At 38.6% G+C, this 22,146-nt stretch overlaps 1 protein-coding gene across 1 annotated transcript in view; it reads left to right on the plus strand.

The window, feature by feature from the left end:
• Positions 1-22,146, plus strand: part of LOC137124194 (alpha-1,6-mannosylglycoprotein 6-beta-N-acetylglucosaminyltransferase B-like) — a 109,574-nt gene that overhangs the window by 23,808 nt on the left and 63,620 nt on the right. Inside the window, exon 3 of the mRNA XM_067498939.1 lies at positions 14,755-14,905. Coding sequence (XP_067355040.1) covers positions 14,755-14,905 — 151 coding nt within the window. The remainder of the gene's footprint in view (positions 1-14,754; positions 14,906-22,146) is intronic.

The raw sequence follows: 22,146 nt of genomic DNA on the forward strand, positions 1-22,146 counted from the left end.
AGGCCAATCAATGTCACTGCTGTTAACAATCAGAGAAAATCTGTAGAGCTTAAGCTGTTTTGTGTATTTAAGTGGTCACGTTTTATCATTTGTTAGGTGAAGGTGGGTTGTCAAAGTAGCCTCATTTCAGTGCTAATTCATGGACTGTTCTGTGACACTTAAGTTAAGCACAGTGTTACTGTTAGATTCAACTTCCAGAAACGATTGACCATTATTGTATTATATTATTTTATATAATATTTATAGTATTACATAAATAATAATATTGCTTTGTGTGTGTGTGTGTGTGTGTGTGTATGTGTGTGTGAAGTAAAAATAAGTTGGACTACAGAGATGCCAAAGCAGAGTTAAAGTAATAGGATCAGTAAATAGTTTGTTCTCTTTTTTGAATGTTCCTTTCAGTGTCAAAAAGCTAAAGAGATTATACTGTATGCTTAACCTGTTTTGCTTTTTAGAATGGCAAAAATGAGAACACGAGTATAGTACTGATCCCGCAAATAAATAACTGATACTATGATTACAAATGTATCGGCTACATTCAGATGGACAGAGGAACAAGACAAACATACCTGGTCCTAGCAATAATAAATATTTCAAAAGAACATCACCATCAGCACAGGGAAATGATTAAATAATTGATTAGCTGTTTTGTGGGATTTTAATATGTTGTGCTATTTGTTGTGAGTGTATTGTCATTCGCATCCTTTGCCTTTGTGTGGTTGGGATTGTGCATACATGCTGGGTTGTTTATAGGCATCACACACTTTCTCTTTTAAGTGGCCAACAATGTTGCCAACACAGCATGCACTTGGTTCTGAATTTCCCTCTTCAATAACATCACACCTCTTCGTCAGCATCAGCAAAATAAAACACAGTAGAGTCTCAGGTAGCTGAAAGATAATGCAATTAGGCAGAGACCACAGAGCCTCAGCTACAAACAGAGGTTTATCGAAGCTGACATGACTGTCAGATTAAGCTGAGAGGAAAGCAGACCAGAGTGGGAGCTTTACTTTACATGTTTGTGTTGATTCTGTGTGGGTGGGTGTGTGTGTGTGTGTGAGAGAGAGAGGCAGATGCAGAGCAGACAGACACAGCAGTATGCTACAGATTACACAACACAATGTCAATAGGGAACAGAGGTCACTCTTCTCTTACTTGAACACAGACCTATTTGAGCCTCTGTCATAGGGCCTAGTTTCTGCTACATGATTTCCTTCATCCTTTCGACTAGGTTTGGGTTTCTTCCCTCTGTGTTTATTCTGGTCTTATCCTCAACTGCAGATTTCCCATGAGATTGTTGGTTAATGTGGTTTTTTACTTATCATATGCATGCTAAGTCTGTACGAAATACTTCATAATCTGAACGAAATCTTTTCATTCATTTTGTCCGATACATCAGTTTAATGTAGTTTCATAAAAGCTGCAACAAATGAAGCAATGACTGGTAGAATGTTGCTTTATATGATAAATCACAACACATTTTGTAAGTCACCCTAAAGTCATTGAACACATTAACACTTTAGTAATGTTTAAGTGTTTGTATTGGTTCAATGATGATGATAAAAGCTACGCAATTATACTGGACTCATGAGCTTTGGTGCCACACCAGGCCGAACTGAATGTTCTGGCCATTTACCTGAATTGGAACAAACACCAATATTCTTAAACAGTCAAAGTTAAGTCAATAAGCATTTCATAACCTTGATTGAATATGTATGTTATCTTAGTAAAGAGAGCTTGCAAACAGAGATGAAGGTTATATAAATCCTACATCGTACTGTACTTCTAAACTCTGCCAGCTGTTTATTTTGACTGTAATTTAATTTGTATATCCCCAGTTTGCAACTCAGCCAGTATCACAAGTCCGGATGTCCATTCTCGCTCCAAGAGTGGTATGTCTTTCCACCCTCGCACAGTGTTTCACCAGTCTTTTGCTTCATTACCTGTGAGTCAGACTAAATAACAGGATGAGTGAAGGTGCCAGGGCACCGATGTGTGCCATCGAGCAAAAAAACAGAGCAGCTTCTGCCAAAGCTCTCAGCACAGAGCAAAGCCTTGACAGATGCTAATTTATCTGCTGAGGGCTGAATTATAGAGACAAATACTTACAGGTCCAGGGAGGGAAAGAAGGAAGACACTATCAGATAAGATTTAAGGGGAATGGGGAACAGGAGATTACACGAGGGAAGGCCTGGAGAAATCGGGAGTAGTGAGGATAAAGAATCTGTGAGCACATAAAAGAAAGGGAGAAAAAGAGACAAAGGACATAAAGATTATTGAGAGGTCACAGAACAGATTTAAACTAGGAGCGTGAATGTCTTTAAACCCTAAATAGCTGTTAGAGTAGCTGTACTCTATCATACAAGATGAATGTGTGGTAAAAGGGTTGAAGGAGAGGCAAAGAGTTTTAAAGAAATCATTTTTTTGTTTACGCATCACCATAAAAGCTGCCCTCTGGCATATAATGGCTTTTATACAACAGCTGCTAGAACATGTTGTCTAGAATGTACAGATGGTAGTAGAGGTAAAAACCTTTGGAGGAAATTTGAGCAAGTATCTTCTTAATCAGCACAAAGCCTGGCAGCGGTAGTTACCTAATTTTACCAGGGTGCTTTCTTAAAAAATGGAAACAGGATATTAGAAAAGTTCCTCTTAATATAGATTCATTGAATTTTATTTACATTTCTGATTTTCTGTTTCTTGCTCAATACTGGCCTGACCTGGTTTGGATTTCTGAAGATCCGAAGGATGACCATTGAAATACATTTGTTTTACTGCTGTCCTTCTCTTTCTCTTCGATCTTTTTCTTATCCCCCCTCAGGTTGTCAGCAAAACCAAGTTTCAATTGTTGTTGATTGATAGGAATCCTTCTGGTGATGTAGTGAAGGTATAGTGAGGAGGTAGAGAGCATACAGCTTGCTCAAACACAGAGACCCATCTTAATGTGGTGTATGTATTTATTCCTTACTAAGACATTAACATTACAGTGTTTTTAAGTCTAATGAGTAAGACAGAGAAAGAAGATAACAATGTTAATGTGAAGCATCACAAACAAAACAGCCTAATTTGCCTAATGGTTGTTTTATTCTAAAGAGACCTGTTTTGCTTTGCTTTTGCACAGTCTGGTGTAGAAATGTTAGCAGCTCTGTCTTTTGACATTTGTTGTTGTTAGCAAGTTACAACTACAATGGCTAATGTTAGTTACAGTTATGATGGACAGAGAGTGACAATAACTGTAATCAAGTTATGCACCCGGAAAAGCTACAATCCAGATTTTTGGATTCAATTTTAACACTGATCCCTTGCAGGTCAGAACCAGTGGAACCACACAGGGAGAACTAAAGTTCAAATATAATATATTCCACAGTTCAGAATGACTTTTAGCCTTTAGTTTCAGGTGGCATGAGGAGTTGCACCACTATCTGTGACATAGTAATGTGATCTCCATGACCAGATTTACTAGTTTTGCAAGAACCCCTCACATTAACATCCATGTTGTGATTATCACTTGGAAACTTTTTGAAAGTACACTATACCAGCAAAATGTAGGTTTATTTCAACCTGGCATATTTCTCACAAATGTGGACAATGTTGTATAGAACATCATGCCATCTTTGCACTCTGAGAAATTAGGACATATAATAATATGATAATTTTGCCAAGCTTTGAGAGCCTCCTCCTGCTTTCCAAATAAATCTGTTTTTACATTAATGGTTTTAAACACTTTTCTTAGAGTCTATCTAAAAATAAGCCCAGAAAAGTCGCCGTCTGGAACAGTTATATTAGCCAGGAATAGCCAGTGAGGCGATCACACCCACCAGCATAACCGGCTCATCCCTCTGAGACTAAACGATAGCTAAAGTCTGCTCATACACACCCATTTGTTAGGTCACTGCCAAACAAGGACACAGTGAAACAGAACAGCAAAAGGTCACACGTATTTTATATCTACTGTAAATTCTTATATTCTTCCATCCAGCAAGCAAAATAAGGCAGACACTTTGAACGTAGCCTCTCCATCTCTGCCAAAGTACAACACGACTCTCTGTCACACTAACATACATTGACGTGGTTGTCTTGAAAGGAGCCCCCGCAGCCGTGTGTCTGTCTGCTCTGAACAGCACAACTGTGCTGAAGAAGTGAAATGCTCTCTGAGGGATAGTGACTTCAGTAGGTGGTGGAAATGGTAATGAGGGTCGCGGCTTGTGTCTGTCAGGCTTGTCTGGATGGTGCACGAGGATAAGTGCTCGTGTGTGTTTGTATGTGGTCTGTGTATGCATTCGGAGGGGGAGCCGTAACTCGTAAATGTCACCAGACAACAGGCAAACACTGCATTGCTCATGTGAAATACCATGAAGGATGAGAAAATACATGTGTTTATGCTCCATTTGGGATTGTGGTTTGGTACAGCAATAGCTCTCACCCTGTTTCATCACAGTTTCATCAAGAAACAAACACCCACACACGGACACACTGTGCTTGTCCTTAGTCTTTCATGCCACTTATGTACATAAGCAACTTGGTCTCCAGTCAAATATTTTTACGTTACACCATACATTAACGTAATCCATGAGTAAACTAAAACTCAAGATGACAGAGGAAATATAAACAGAAAATGAAAAATAAGAGAAAGATTTTGCAGATAGGAGAAGAGTTAAAACTACTAAATGGAGAGGAAGATCATTGCCACTCAAAATGTACAGTTGGTCTTTTGCACACACTTCTCTAAAGCAACTTACAAGTACGACCAAATTAAGCCGAAAGTGATTTGAAGAAATTTTTCAGTCTGATGTCCTGAAAACAAAAAGTGATAGTAACATAAAATAACAGTTTACAGAGGCTTGAAAAATGAACAACATTCAGAAAAGAAGAGGGAAGCTTTACAGTTGAGACACAATGAGCTAGATTACAGCTAAAGCCTTTCTTCATCCCCTCCTCAATCACTGAAACAGGGAAGCACTCAAAGGAGAAGTGACAGAGATTGTCAGTGGTTATAAGCATGGAAGCTGTCTTTTCTTTTTTGTATCTTTTAATATCCTCTCATCTATCCCATCGTCCTTTGTGAAATCCAATTTCACATCACTGGATGAATGATGAGAAAATGTCAAAACCAAATGAACAATAAATATTTCGAAAAGCTCAACCAAGAGGCAGAATTAGGAGGGAGCCAAGTGCTTGTTTCCCCACCATCACCAGCTGGTTCCGTGATCTTCTGTGCTGTGTGCTATAAAATATTTCATCCATCATCTCATCAATCTGGTCTTACAGAATAGCTTGTTAAGTTATCCTTACATCATTGCTATTCCTTGTGTTTACTTTATTTCCAGCATGATACTTCATTTTCTTCATGCTTCATTTGCTGCATTCCCATTTACCTAAGCCCTGCTCCCAGTATATACTTTACTTTCTATTGGCCAGCTGGAAAAAAAACTCATCTCACTCTTTCCAGTCTGCACTCAGTACTGCCATTCTTTAGCTAATGAACAGTAAAGCTCCTGTGCCATACAAATTAAACCCCATAACTTGTAGTAATTGAATGTGGATGTGGAAATGAACAGAAGAGATGCACTGGAGATTGGAGTGGTAGCTAAGCATTAAGCACCACTTTGTCAGTCTGTCAGCCCAGAAGTTTTACTGGTGATTGTGTTGTTTGCTCTACCGCAGTGGAGAGGGACGATGGAGTAAAGCTGGATGAATTAAGTGAAAGAGAGAAAAAGAGGGCAGGAGGAACACACCAATGCAAGAAAATGCATCATGTGTAAATTAACATGTATGTGAGTGTATTGCCTGTCTCAGTTTGAGTTCAGGTTTTTTAAACAAGTTTCTTCTTTTAACCTGAGGAGCTGAGACAGACTGCGGTGACAATGTCATTTCAAGACAGATCCTGGACCTGACAGTGAATCATAGGAAACAATAGGCAGGACACCATGACAGCACCCATGGTGATTTTACTGTGAGGCGGATGAATTTTCCGTGTCACAGCTGGAAGTCCTGCTTTTAAATTATCACTAAAATGACTTATCATAAGCAAAGCATTTAGGAGCCCACAGAGTTATTAAGCACTGATGCCACATCTCTATAATGTATTGTGCGATATTATCATTTCAACTTTTAATGCTCTGATTTCCAGCCAAGAGATATTGACTTTGAAGAATATTTTGTCTTTGGATTTTTCTTTTGTGGGTCTCAGTCATGTCAGCCATTCAATTCTCTGTGTGCGTGTGTGTGTGTGTGTGTGTGTGTGTGTTTGTGCATGTAGGAGAGAGACAAAATGACATTGGTCCCCAGTTAATTTAGCTGTGTCAACCTCTGTCAGCATTTATATAACAATAAATGGTTTTCTTCTTATGAATATGCATACTCTCCCCAGTCAAAACATTTTCATACTTACGAACTCAGGCATGTGTGTGGATGCTCACATGAGTAAGTCGTTCATTACATGTGTTCTGTGAAACCACGGACGATGTTATAGACACATATAGGCATTTGCCATGCTCGCACACACAAACACATTAAAATGAACGGCCGACTTGCTGTAGGTGTAAGGATTATAGTTCAAAGCTGTGTCACAAACCCTCCACATCAAATGACAGTGAGTTTACTTTAAGACAGTTTCATTTTCTAATGCAGTGCTCGATCATGCCTGAGACGTGGATAAACATTTCTATATGACTGTGCCATTAATCAAATTATGTTTTCAATTACGATTATCGCTTTCTACAATTATGAAAACAAATAATCAAGATAAGTGTTAAGATAATAATTGTGCGACCTTTTTGTTTCACGTTGCTGTTGTCTTGTATTGCTTTATTCCGTACATCCGGCACAAGTTTTCTTTACAGCAGTGCTCTTTTGCCGTTCACTAAAAGCTCAGACTCTTTTTTTTTTTTTTTTTTTTACATCAAGGCTCCAGCCAAAGGTTTTTCAGAACAAGATTGTTTGGGTTCTAGCAAACCTGTTAGCTTTCTGTCACAGAAGAAGGGCCAAAAGAGCGAAACGACACAATTATAATTTACGTTCTTTAACTTGGTATTGATATTGGTATCTTGGCAGATAAGTAGTCAACAGGGTATCAGACAGCTCTTACAGTCTGGGTCTGTGGTGTCAGCGGTAACTGGTTAAGTTAAGGTTGGCCAAGGGGAAATGTATATCTACAGGAAAACAGAATGTACTCTAGAGCTTTGGAATCTACAGTAAATGCTCTGCTGGGGTTATAATATGTTATGTCAGATGGAATCTCTGTATTTGAAAGTGTAACAGAGGCATCAGAAAAGTCAACAAAAACATGACAGATTCACAGTTATGCTGTAACGTTATAATTTTTTTGCAGTTTACGTAAAAAAATGGTAAAAAAATGGTAAAAAAATAATTTAAATTTAGGTTCAATAAATGCATTGTTTCTAAAGTAAGTGAGATAATAAGTCAGATAATTGTGATGACTACATTGAACAAATTATCATAATTATGATTTTTGACATAACCGAACAGCCGTATGTTTCCATAACTCTGCAAGTAAAGTTTTTTCAGTGTGTTTTCCACCTCAGTTTTCATAATTTGTGAAAATTTTCAAATTTAAATTTTATTGGCCTCATTTGAATAGTGATTTTGGACTGTCAATATTAATTGTTCTGTTGTCTTCTCTTCTGTAGTACATTGAATTGGACTACAGACAAGCTTACATGTTTACATAATTGGTGGAGTTCAACTCAATTAGTCACACACAAGAAAAGGAATCCACCTTTTTGCCCTGCTGTAGAACGCCCTGTGTCATTTTGTCCAATATAAACACATATTCAAAGTGCCTGTATGAGCATCTCACTCAGGCTGTACTTTTAATGAACTGTACAAAGGGAAATATAGTCTATAGTAGCTGTCTGCACTGAGATATGAAAAGGTTTTTCTTTTTCTTTTTCTTTGGGGGGGGGGGGTGACCAAAATGTTTAATTTGTGAAGTAAGTAACATAAAAGAATTTGATGAGAGAAAGGCCATAGCTGTTTTATAATGTGTGACCTTTAATGTCATTTCCATAACCATAAAGTCAAGCAAATGGATACACTGTGGCTATTTCATGAACTCTTTACAAGCTTGAACACACAGACACTACAGTGACTTATGACATTAGTTTCATTATTCAGTATGGATTGTGGGTTGAAGCTGCATGTCTGGCCAATTTGACTTCTAGTCACATGTTCATTGTACCCACTGTCACGATTTCCCTGCTCTGAAGCTGCACTGGAGAAAACGCACAAATTTCTGTGTAGGCAACAGTATGTGCACACGCATACACAAACATTCTCAGCTTTCAGTAGTGCCTTTTAGAGACACTAACAAGAATTCACACTTCACACATGTCAGGAGAAATTTGACGTGCTGCGACACAAATTATGCTTCAGCCATCATACTGGCTAAAGCAGGGCCTTTTATTTGTTGTGTGTCTGTGCATGCATGTGTGGGTGGGTGTGCGTGTGTGTGAATGTGCTTGCTGATTTATTCCACACCATGCCAGTGGTGGAAGCCAAACACGGCATGAAATAGTATGCCAGCAGCTTGGTCCTGTTAGCTCACTGCTTTGACTTTCACTGAATCTTAAGTCTGCACTTATCTCACACAAACACAAACAGGTAGTCAGTCAGACAGCACCGCAACTCTGTGGTAGATTCACAAAACAAATTTTGTGTGCCCTACCTGCTAGCATCGTGCACCCCGGTTTTATGTGGTGGACTGTGTAAGGGGTACCTTTGCACAGCCTGCACTTGGAGTCCTGCCTGAGTATGGTAGACTCCTGGACTTCTCACACCTTGACTTACTATAGGTAATTGGTAGTAGCTGCTTTCCTTGTGGCCTCTTCATGGTTACCATTTGCCTGTGGGATCCCAGGGTCCTTCTAGCAGTTCTGACTACCTTTCCTCTCCTTGTTACCATCCAACCATTGTATCCAGTCCAAATGAATTCCAAGGCCTGGCTGTGTGTTTTTGTGCCGGATGCCTTTCTGCCGCAACCCTCCCATTTTTGTTGTCTGTAAGAAAAAGTGCAAGTGATATGACCACCAAGTAAGGGACTTACTGTCCCTTCAGAAGTAAGGGTTCTGAAGGGACATCAGAACCATCAGCACCATGCGCATAAGCAGTAATGGGAGGCTGATGTTAATTCCTGGCTCTCAAATATGATCTTTTTCCCTTTATCTGGCCAGTTTCACATCTTTAGACTGTTGCATTTTTATCAACTTGGATGTGTCATTTATGGCCTCTGGTTTTAGTGGATTCTGACATTTTCTCACAGTACTTAAATTCCTATTGCTGCAGGTCAGACATTATTCCAGTCTGGCAATTTTAATTTCAACACTGCTATTAGACTCGAAAGGCATTTGGCTTTTTTGTGGCCATTAAATTCTGTTGCTTTAGGAACAGTGACAGTTGTTTAAAAGCTATTGTCCTACAATTAATATTGCCTTGTGATTACCAGTGATTTTTTTTTAATCCCCTTAAAGGTGTTTCTTATCATGCAAAGTTTTCTTACAATGTAAGTAAGAATGCAAATTCTGAATTACCTTCAGCAATAATAACTTTCCAGAAGTGATCTGTGATACAAGACTCTGTTTACACACACTATGGACTGATAAGGATGTCCAGCAGCTCAGTACAGATATTCAAAGGGGGAATTAGCTTTTAATCATCATTTATGTCCATAACCCTTGTTTATTCTTTTATTCTCTCTCTCTCTCTCTCTCTCTCTCTCTGTCTCTGTCTCTGTCTCTGTCTTACTCTTACTCTTACTCTTACTCTCACATTCACTCACACTCAATCAAACGCATATTGTTTCTGACTCAGCTTCAACCAAGTCAAATCACCTCTACGTCTGCACTTCTTATCTGTGGTCTCAGAGGCCTTTGTTGTACATTCTGTGTATTACAGTGATGAGATCACATGAGGGTCAATCTTATGGGGGCAGCCAAATTAATTCTCGTTTTCTTTGTATCGTTTAAGCTTGGTAGTGAAAAATTGACATTTTGAATTTGGATTTGTCACCTTAGTCAAACACGTTTTAAAAGTTTCTTGTGAATCTGTCATATGTCCGTGGGAGTGTGTGACTCCTTCTTTTGACACGGAGAAACAAAAGGTGAAAGAGAGCATTTAGTACGGTGGCCCTGATAGCTCAAAACACTGCAGTTTGAGAAAACACATGCAAATAAACAAAACACAAGCAAATATAGAAAAATAACTTCACAAATTTGATAACACAGGCAATGTATTAAGAAACTCGCTTCAGAAAGCCAGAACACAACCAAATTGTGAAAAGTGCTGTAAATCTGTCAGGTTTCCCTAATCCCCTACCTCCATTTCGGAAACCAGCTTTCCCTTTTATGAGAACGTTAAGAAATCAGCTTTACTGAGAAAGCTCCTGGGCTCCAGGGTTACTGTTGTTGGTAAATACAGCCGATAAATAGACTTAAGCAATACTATCACATCAATTAACCACATTTATTTTTAAAGCCAGTTCAGACACACCCGTTGGTGGGAGAGTGTTGAATTAATACAGTTTCAACACAGCTCCACAATTATTCACATTTGATGCTATAGCAGCGAAAGATGAATTAATGGAGTAATGTCGCCTAATTTTTAAATCAAAGTCCACACAAAATCAGACTGAAAACAAAATTAATACAGGGTAGCAGCACAAAAAAAACAGAAAGCAGCATTTTCTGTCCATACAGTTAAAACTCATAATCCAACGATGTAATGTATATTATAAGAAGCCCAGGTAGGTTTGAACCTTTGAGCTACTAGATACAAATGCTTCGCTCGAACCCCTGGACCATCATAGGCTTCAACAGAAATGATAAAAACAATAGAGCGGGTGGCTGCGTCTCACTGCTGCTGTCAGTGAGATTTAGTCTAATGATGTGATTGTTAATGAAGCTACCGCTTACTCATAGTTACAGTTGTGTGGACATTCAGTCTGTTATATACGTAATGGACCATGGGAAATGATTAGACAGAAACTAGCAGTGATCAGTTATTCCCTTCTTCCTCAGTCAGTGAGCGAGACAGAGAAAGAGAGAGTTGCCGAATATGGTAGAGATTGAATGGAGAGGGAGCGTTGTTAACAAGAACAAAGCAGTTTAATCTAAAATTATTATTCGTAGTGTTTGTATTCGTATTATTTTCTGATGTTTTTTTTTTCTGATTATGTTCTAAAGCACAAATAACCACAAACAGACCTCTGCTCTGGAGATGTGTATAGCACACGGTCAAACACACACACAGACTTAAGCCTGAATTCATGTAGCGTTAATGTTCACAATGCAGATAACTGAAAGAAAAATAAAGAGGTACAGTAAACTAAGGATTTTTGATTTGACAGAAAGTTCAGATCGTCACACACTATGCAGTATCCTAACATTAGTCAATTATACACCTGGCGTACCAACACAATCCTGTAACAGGACTCTGAGGAGGTTGTAGGGGCGTGTCTGATTTCATTGCGTCATTGGTTGACATTCAGCAGTATCCCCATGGAATACGTACCACATCTGCACAGACTCACGCATGAATCACACAGCAGATTCAGCCTGCTACATACTGTATCTACATGCTATTATTGAATAGTTTTGAAACTACAGTTTACTGTATGTGGATCTACTGTACTTAATGTCTAAATGCTTTTTCAGGGGCTTTTCCACTAAATCATTCTTTGTGAAAAACCCTTGTTTGTTCAACCTTAATCATTTTCTCAGCTTGACTATCTCTTCCATTTGTTTGACCCTTAACACGGACATTATCCTTTATCAGCTTATAACGAAGATGTCACTAGAATGACCCACCGGCCTGACGCACCGATCCATCACAGGCAAAGGACGTGACACTGTCAGCCTCAGACGAATACATCTGTCGCTGCGGCGATAACTCACTGAACTTCGGTTTCCATGTGCCTCTGGATGAGATCGAGGCAGACAATGACCTTGCACCAGAGCTGTTAGGCACTGGAGCCTATTGGCTGTAATTGCCTGTCAAGGAGCAGACATAGGGTTTGACAGAGTGGTCGGACAGGGTAATCCAGGTGTTTGCAGTGTCAATATGGGCCTTACCAATTTCTCTGATGGGAGACTAGAAGAAAACAGTCTGACCTTTATGTCCCTTATGTCCTAAGCTGTATCCTATTAGGCTGTTTACTGCATCATCAAGTTACTGAAGATTTAATGACTGCGTCAGATTGAAGTGGACAGATTTGCCTGGGTTCTCTCTACCCTGCAGGATCATATGTGACAGTGTTTTGGTTGTCTTGTTTTCTTATATCATGGTTTTAATTGCACTTGACATAAAGAGACTTATATAGTGTACAAACTGAAATTAGCTTTTCATCACTGAAGCAGATTATCAAGTAATTAAATCAGTAGCTTTTAATGAACACCTAATTTGTCTTGTTTACCATCTGCCAGCATACTGACAGTCCAGTTTTGGTACGTGTTGTATTTTACACTTCACATTTTCTGCCATCTGCTTGATTTGTGTTTGTATCCTTGTTGGATTTGCACACATACCCATAGATAACATCTTATTAGTGATAAGTCCAGCACATATACTCCTCTAAAACTACAACAGGTGCTTTGAACTTTTTTGTACAGATTAAACACTAGATATAATGTGTTTAATTGATTAGCTTTATATGGTAGATGGACTGTTGCCCATAGAGTCAGGGTATTGGTTTCACTTTTAATTATTCACAGTCGTCTATTGGAAGCTAACCGAAATTTTTCCGTAACTTAATGTTTAGCTTAAAGGAATAAGTGTGGTATCAATGTTCTTATCAGCATATTACCTCTGAAGAAATGTTTTATACTAATATTTGTAATTATTGTATCTTATCCAGGTTAAGAGTGTGATAGTTGACAAGGGTGTTCCAGATGATGTCATCAGTGATGCTTTCTTTCAGTTTTACCATTCTCATAACAAAAAATAAAAATAAAAAATTAGGTGTAGGAGTATTCTTACTGAAGAAGAAGCTTGTGAAATACTTTTACAATTTGCACAATTAGTTGCTCCGTTCTTTAAAGAGAGAATCTCATTACACCTGTTTTGTCTTTCCATGGCTACTGTATGTGGTTTGCTGTTGCTTATTTCTATGGCTCACACATTACAGTTAACTGCTTTTTTTTTTTTGAGAAAGTTACTATTTACCTTTTACTCGAGTTACAAATCTTATCCCTCAAATTCTTCAGTTTAATTTTTTTTCCGTAAGCACTTCAAAATGATAAGTTGGACATGTATATATGGGTGATTAATCAATGATGTTATATGAAAAGATTCCCATCAGTGTCTCCACCATCCAGTCACCTTCCTTATTCTACGACTTTATGACTGAAGTCACAGACACTTTGACCCTGGCAGACTCGGTGTAATTATCCTAATGGGGTCTTGTGCACCTTTTTATGCAGTCAGAGTAATGTCTGCCTCTTTTCCTCATGCTCATTTGTGTTAAAAGTCACTTTTCAACTGTGACAGCCAGTGTATTCATCATTACACACCTCTACATACACAGTTTTTGTGTCCACAGAGAGCCCTCTCTGCTATCTTAGGTGAAGGAAATAAATTGCCCATCAACAGACACTGAATGAGACAGAGTGGGATCGAGAGTTTATTAGGCACGATTAGGTCTTGGCTTTTTATATCCCACATGTGGTGGAAGCCTCCGTCTCCTATTAAGTACCTAGGGTATAAAGGTAAGGTCATATTCAAACATCACACTCCAGAGTTTTTGGGTGCCCGGCCTAAACAAAATTCAGGAAGAGATGTCAGAATGCAACACAGTGTAGGCAGAGCCAATCAGTGGTCAAGGTAAATAAATTGGGGAAATGATTTTAAAGGTTTTAAATTCACAATTTAAAAACCTTTTTGGAAATAATACACTTTATATTAATAGGAAAATAGTTTATGAAGTGTTTGTTTAGTGTCAGAAATGTCTTTTATGTAACTCGTCTACCATTTTTAAGGTGTAAATCCCTTATCTGCAGGGATAATGGTTGCAACTGCTAAAAAATTATGTTTTGAAAAAATGTATGAAACCACCTTAATATAAAATGTACATTACACAATTTCAAAATCTATTTATAATGATAGTGATTTATTTCAGATTCAGATTTGCTCAGTTTTCCTCGTGCTGAAAGTTCTACAGCAGGTACTGTGACCTACCACCTTGTCAGTCTGGCAGTGTGGCCAGTGCCACCCCAGCCCACCCCTCTTTTCCCTCTTTTGGTGTATATGATGGCGTAGTGGATGTTAGCTGTGGCTGCAAAATATAACATCTGACTGACCTCTGTCAACTTACAGTAAACATACTGCTGGGTTATGAATGAAAACGTTTAGGGTTATAGGCTAAAAGTAAATCTACATTTACATTCTGACTGTCAAAAAGAAGTAGCTTGTTAAACCAAACTTTGGCTTCAGCGCAAACCTTTTTCTTATTCATGAATTGTTATTAAACAGCAGAACGCTTGTAGGCAACGCAGACAGATGTGAAATTGTGTGTTTTCTCACAAATCTAATTACATTGTTTGGCAGACAACAGAAGGGAATCAGCTTTTTGTCTGCATGGCAGTGAAATAGTGTCTAAATCAAGAACAAAAAGTCAACCACAGTACGGTGAAGCATAAGACCTGCAGGCATTGTGATGTTCATGCTGCTCTGCAAGTATGTTTTCTACTGCCCACCTTTTCATTCACGTCATCTTTGTCCTTCCATGTCTGTCTCTCCACTCAGTGCTGGGAGGTGTGGAGTCACGTGGTGTGCTGAGGAAGATCAGTGAAATGCTGGAGGTTATTCTGAAGAGGATGGATAGCCTGTCCAAACTCGACAACTCCTCCACCACAGAAGCACGGCGCCTAGATGAGCTCAGGTCTGCTATCAACAGGTATGTTGAGTTTTTCTTTTCTTTTGTGCATTAGAGGTCATAAGAGGTTAGCAAATGTAACTGATTATAAGATTTCAACCAAATTGCCAAACTTTTCAAAAGGAGAGTCAGATAAGATTTGTACTGGTATTTTCTTTTTCTTCTTATAAGATCTAATTTTATTTAAAAATATTCTGTGTATTGCATGAGTGTAGGTTGGTCTTCACCTGTGAACAATCGTTGTAATGATAGAAATTATGTATTGATTATTTGTGAGGCTTGAATTATGGTTCTGTGTTAAATCTGTGCCATAGTTATCAAGAGTTGCTTGGCCATGTACCCTTAGCCATAGAACATGCGCCTCCCAGTACATTTAACTACACATAGAGATGTAGATCACAACCACTGTGACTGATCCACTCAGTCTTTGTTTCAGTCGGTTCATTGGTCATACAGGACATCCTTCTCTTTTCGGTATTAGTTATTTCAGTAGCTGATTTTCAATTCCAACATGATCTGTTCAATTATCAGTTACAATTGCTTGTAGTACACCAAACCATCTCAACACAGTAGAGAATGACACACTAAAGCTCACAAGTACAAATTGTCAAGCACAATCTTTTTTCAGTTTGCAAGAAAAGGAATGCAAAAACGCTGCCTTCACTGTCAAGCTTATTAAGATTGTTTGGCTCAAAATTTTTAATTTTAATTTTAAAGATTAAAACTGTAATTAGGCTTAAAAAGTACTGTAATTTGATACAGTAAACACCTTATAAATAGCCTGTATAACATTCTATATAAATTATTCATTGCTAACAAAGTGTCAATGTACTACCAATCCTGTTATGATCAGATGTGCTATATTCAGGTGAGGTATATAAAAAGAGAGAGCAGCTGGTAGAGATTTGTAAGATTACTTCTTACTAGCTGACATACAGTACATGAAATACCATAATGACATCATTATATTTAAGATGTATTCCTCGTTACTATTCAAATTGCACATTACCTTCCTGTCTCTTCTGTATTCATGAGTTATAGCTTCTCTCCTCTTTACTCCTTGCCCTATTGTATTTTGCTCTCATCTTCACTCTCATTTTTATCTCATACTGTACAGTCGCTTGTGGAAATTGCCGCCAATTACCTGAAAATCACTCCTGCAAACAGACAAGACTTATATGACCTTGCTGCTTCTACTTTCATCAAAGCACTTCTCTCCTTGCCCCTTTCGCGCCAAAACATCTAATTTGTTTTTTCTGTTTGTTCTTCCCTACATTTGACCTACCTTCATTTTCAGACAACGCAAATAAACTACAGTCGGAGAGATGTGATAAACACTGATAGAAATCCCCTTATTTCCTTGAACCTTGTTCAGTGATTTCATATTGGCACACAGGTTCAGATCAGTGCAGAGGCACTAGAATGGAAGGATGGGATGATTAATATGGTCTGGCTTTGGTGTTAACTGCAATCAATGTCTAGTAATGGACTGTTTAATGTGTGTGAAGCTGTTTTACTCTTAGGCCATGCTGAGGGAGAAGTGTCCTGCTAAGGGTGTGATTCTGTGTATTCTCAGGGAATGTATGTAGGATGGTACGTGCTTTTGTAACTAACAGAAATCCATTTCTGGTTATTGCCTCTAAGAGGATACAGTAGATTGAGTAGACAGGAGGGTACAATCGGAGTGTAATTAGAGGTAAATATAAGAGCTACAATCCCATTTTAAAGTTTCACCCTAACTACTCGAATTGTTCTACACATGTCTGCACTGTAGTAACAAAGGACAGGAGTAACCAGAGCAAAGCTATGCTGCTCACAATTGTCATCTCTTGAGTAGGTAAATCACATTGTTCATTGTATTCTTAAGTACATTTTTAATATATTAAAGCACTTTTTTTTATCATTTATTTATTTTTTTGTCCTTTCAGCTTATCCCGTGAGTTCAGGGTCGCCACAGCGAATCATTGTCCGCATGTTGAGTTTGGCACAGTTTTTAAGCCTGATGCCCTTCCTGATGGAACCCTCCCCAATTTCTACCGGGCTTGGACCAGCACTGCACAGCTGGGGATGGGAACGTGTTGTTGGGGGTTCAGTGTCTTGCCAGAGACACTTATGTAGCCGGGACCGCGAATTGAACCACTGACCCTGTGGTCCGTGGAAGACTTTTTCTTCTAATTATGCAGCCACTGAATATTAAAAAAAAAGAGAGAAAACTTGAAATGTTTTTAACAGGCGTCGTGCTTTACAGTTGCTTGGCACCACCGTTTGAGACAATTGGGGTTCAGTGTTTTGGTCAACGACATCTGAAATGGGGATCAAACCACCCATGATCGGTGAACTACCTGCTCTGCCATCTGCAGGACAGGCACCTCTGTTTTAGGTTTTAAAGAGTCATAAAATAAGAAAATGACTTAAGAATCATCAAATCTTTTTTAATTAGTGATTAAAAAAGCCATGTGAAATGATGAAATAGGATTCTCCTATAGAAATGACTGAATTAGGATTTAATATCTGATATTTTGAATGTGTTTATATATTTTCTCTCCAGCAAGGAATACATGTCATCATATGGGAGAACCCGGTACTGTTTTTAAATATGTCACAAAGCGATGCCAAGATTTGGTTTAATATAAAGTAACATTATGAAGCTCTTCTTACCAAAATATGTGCCAGATGTCACTCACGTATCGCTAAGAAGATTCTTAAGCTTTTTATGACTTCAGACCTCTCCAGTGCTCTCACACAAACCACCCAAAGAGTCTTTTACCTACAAAGCCTTAATTTTTGTTTTTAAATCAGCTTAATTCATGAAGACAATTGCCTGCGACTGAACTTATGCCTGACAATAACTCACCTCTTTCACCTGAATGGACTTTGTCAGAATGTGGCTAATGGGCTTTCTGTAAGTTACTGTTTTTACATTTTACAGATGTTGAAGCGCCAACCTTTTGCGGTTTGGCATTTTCCTGTTTCATGGAGACTTCAGCATGTCTCTTTAGGTGTCAAACATTCAAGCCTCAGTAAATGTAATTTAAAACTTCAGAGTGGTTGGAAAACAAGTGAGACATTTGAAGAGATTAATTTTGTCCAGGAGACATGATGAGTCATAAAGACTAAGAACAATTTTCAAATATTACTAAACCTAATGAAGTAACATAATTGCTATGTTATTTTGAAACACATTACTCCCAACCTCACTATTCTATAAACAAAGTATATTTGTGATTGTTATTGAAACCTTGTCATTTATGGTGCATGTTGATAGGTATAAGAAAGATTGTTACTAAGTGACATCTTTGTATTATTCGATTTTTAAATAGTTTGTGTTAGCCTAAGTATTCAGTATCAAGCAGTGTTTGTCCTTAGGAGTACAATATAGCATGGATGATCAAAATTAGTGTTTAGATGAGGGAGGGACCTTAACAGCAGAAAGAGAAAATAAGACACTGAGCCATATATTGCAGAGAGCTGGGCTTAATCCCTAGCAGCACTGCCTTCAACTTGGCTAGGCACCCCTTACCACACAACTGGCATCCAAACAATTAACCACATTTGTAGCCAAGATTGCAATGATAACTTGAAGATTTTTGTTTACGCGCTCTTTGAATTTGTCCTAAATCAATGACTGGTTAATCATAAACAAAGTACTAATGCTGTGTTTAAGGGATATTGTATTGCATTTGAAAACATTATTACATTATATACATTTTATATATTATTACATTACTATTAAAAAGAGACTGATCATAAATACTAGATCTATCCAGAAAAAACACAGGAAAGACTTTATTCAGAAAGCAGTATGAAACGCGCACACACACACACACACACACACAAGCGCACACACACAAAACATAGTTTTCTTCAGTGGAGAGCCATCAAAGGGACCTCACCATAGCAAGAACTGTGTGTGTGTGTGTGTGTGTGTGTGTGTGTGTGTGTGTGTGTGTGTGTGTGTGTGTGTGTGTGTGTGTGTGTGTGTGTGTGTGTGTGTGTGTGTGTGTGTGTGTGTGTGTGTGTGTAAAAGAGAAAGCGAGAGGAAAAGAGAGATTGTGTGTGTAATTACAAAGTAGCACGTGTGGGTGTCTGTGTATTACTTCATTTACTAGCTGACACTTGTTTAAACCAGTCTGGGCGTGAGACCAGGGCACAGACCCCTGACTGAGTGCCTGCAGGATTAATGGTGCACACACACACACGCACAGGCACACTCACTCACTCACTCACTCACTCACTCACTCACTCACTGTCACAGCGGGCCCAACCTTATACTCTCTTCTGTCCAATGATTTTCATTCCATCACTCATTTCCACTTTCCTCTTGTCTCTATCTCTCTGTCCTCTCCATCTTTTCCTTCTTCCTCTCTGCCTCTTCGTATTTGCTCTGCTGATTTTTTACAACTCTTTCTCATCCTCTTGAGTGTGTGAGAAAAGTAAACAGGTATGAGTGAAGTAGGGATGTTTCGTTTTTATTTTTTGCCAGCTGGGAGATGAGCAAATGGAAAGATAGTGTTAGTAGTTAGTGTACAAAAAATATCCAAAATCCAAGCCAGTCAGGCATGTGTTGACTAACACACACACACACAAACACATACACCCCTACACACTGGGTGGGAGACTCATCTCCTTGTGAGCTTCATTGGTGATGACACACTCCTGTGTTGCAGTGAATGGGACTTGATGTCTGAGCCTCCAGCCTGCGATTCGCCCACAGGGCAGTCACTCGTTAGAGCAGACGAGGGAGGAAAAATAATGAGGAAGGAAGGGAGGAGGGAATAGGCACAGCAAAGAGCAGGAGAAAAGAAGAGAGGGAGAGAAAAAGGAGGGGAAAGGATGCAGAGTTTATTCACTCCATTTTACTGTGCAGTGGATGAGAGGGGAGATTGGTAAGACTCCCCTTAGGCCTACTCTCTCTGAAGATTACTGCTCTGCCTCGGCTTTACCTATTTCTCCTCCTTTAAGCACCAATCTAAGCTCTGTCAGTGACAACCTTTATCCCAGGAGGACTTCTTTTCCACAGCACTCAAGTTAATACTGTAGCTTAGCTGCAAGTAGTCAGCAAAGACTTGACAGAAATTCTTTTATTTTTATTTATTCATTCTTCCTGATTTCAGATGCTCCGTAGATCGATCTGGTAGAGACAATAAGTGGTTTAGATACAGGTTCAATCTTATTTTTTTTATTTTTTTGCATAAACACACATGCTGATACCTTAACACATGCCGCTCTGGTCCTTGACAGCCGCTTTGGTTGATGAGATGCTGCCAGAACTTCCCTGTTGCTTTAAGAGGGTGAACTTGTTAGAAAGCAACGGAGGGAGGAAGAAATAACACAAGAACACATTTTAATTGTGTCCTTGGAAAAACTCTGTCATAGATCTTCTCTTTTCGCCTCTCTGTTTGTTCTGCTTCTGCTTGGCATCTGCCAGTGGGTTTCCTCCTGCTGTTACTTCTCCCCTTACACTTTCTTCCTGTTTTGTCTTCTCTTTGCTCTTCATTGTGGTATTTTGTTTCCTAAATTTGTAAAGGAACCAAATGTCGACACTCATCAGGAGCAGGGAAGCTTCATTGCAAGTAGCATGTAACAGTGAGCCATCAAATATGTATATCCCTGGATTCTTTGATCATAATCACTGCTTAATGTTTTAGTCAAGCTGTTCTGTTGGCCTTCACACAGAGGTGCAGAGGATTTTTTTTCTTAACAGGAAGATCCTTGTAGTACTCTTGGTGTGAGCTTCTTCCCCAACACTTCCCATATATGTTTCACTGTTTCATTTCGCTCGTGCCTTGCACAATCCTCTCCCTTCAGTCTTTCATCTGTTTCTTGGCCTCATTCTCCTCTTCTGATTCAGTCCTTTTCTCCTTCTCTGTTATTTCATCTTTAGGGATGAGCTCACATTGCAATAGGCGATGTGGGCTTTAGAGCTGAAATTAAAACATTTACAGAGGCCAACTTGCAAGGTCACAGTCGATGCCTAAAGAGAATTTACAGTAGCAGGGTTACCCAGATTACCAAATAAAGGTTTTGTCCTTCAGACCAAAGACATAGTATCATTTATAGAATAGAGATCATAGCAGCTACAACCCTCTGTAGCTGGTAACTTGTGAAATACTTTGTCTAATAATGTTATTGTTTTATTATAATTTTATATCATTTTAGACAGTATAATGTAATAACTTTAGCAGAGCAGACAAATGAAATTACAATTAGTTCTGTCATGTGGTTTAATTGAATTGAAAATGTTTATTTACACATTGGATGTTTTCTTTGTTATATAGTGAAAATAATGAAAATGGAGCAGTGATCTTCCAAAATGACAATGCAAGAATAGTTCTGAAAACTATAAAATGTGCCTGCCTCAAGTAAAAGAGTTTAGGTCGATGCTGTTGGTGTCTCAGCAGTAATAATACAGATACTGAGGAGAAGAAGTTGAGCCTCAAGGATAAGCTCACCATGTACCAGTCAATCAGTGTTTCAATTGTTACCTAGTAAGAGCTAGTAAATGACCAGAACAAATAAAATACTATGTCTATCACATAAAATCCCAATAAAATAAATTTACATTTGTGGTTGTAATGTGACAAAATGTGAAACATGTCAAGGGGTAGCAATACTGTACATAGTGTGAAGAAGACGTATGTGCTTAGACATTTGGAAAAGGGTTATAGAAGGACAAATACTCATTTGTGTATATGTAACAGCTGATGTTTAGTGCATCTTATTTGGAAATCTCTAGGATCCGTATTAATGGATGTATTTCAAGCACGTCCAACCTGTAGCAGGGCATGAGGCACACCAAGAGCACACTGAAGGTATAATCTATGTCTTGGCATACTCCCAAAATAGCTGGAGGATATTGCTTACGACAAATTTGCTAGAGGACATGGCCAGAGAAAAGGACATGTTGGATATCTTGAGATCCAGACCTGGATAAGTGTGGAAAATGGATAGATGGAATACTTGGGTAAAGCCTCAAGGTGTGTTTAGACAAACAGCAAAGCAAATTCTGACCTCAGGTCGTTTTAACAAATTTCACCAGACCATTGTTTATGACAGTATGTGTACTCAACTATAGTGCCACTGCACAGATTTGAGCTGTAAGCTAGCTGGCAACAAATATGTGGGAAGTTTTTAGGAGGGTGTCAATGCACAGAATATGGACTTATAACTAGCTGCAAATGCTGGTTATTTCTGTTATTTCTTCTTTATGTTATTTCCCACCAGGCTAACTCCTTTTTCCTTTCCTCTTTGTACATTCAAGT

Source organism: Channa argus, chromosome 3 (genome assembly GCF_033026475.1).
Source record: "Channa argus isolate prfri chromosome 3, Channa argus male v1.0, whole genome shotgun sequence".
NCBI lineage: Eukaryota > Metazoa > Chordata > Actinopteri > Anabantiformes > Channidae > Channa > Channa argus.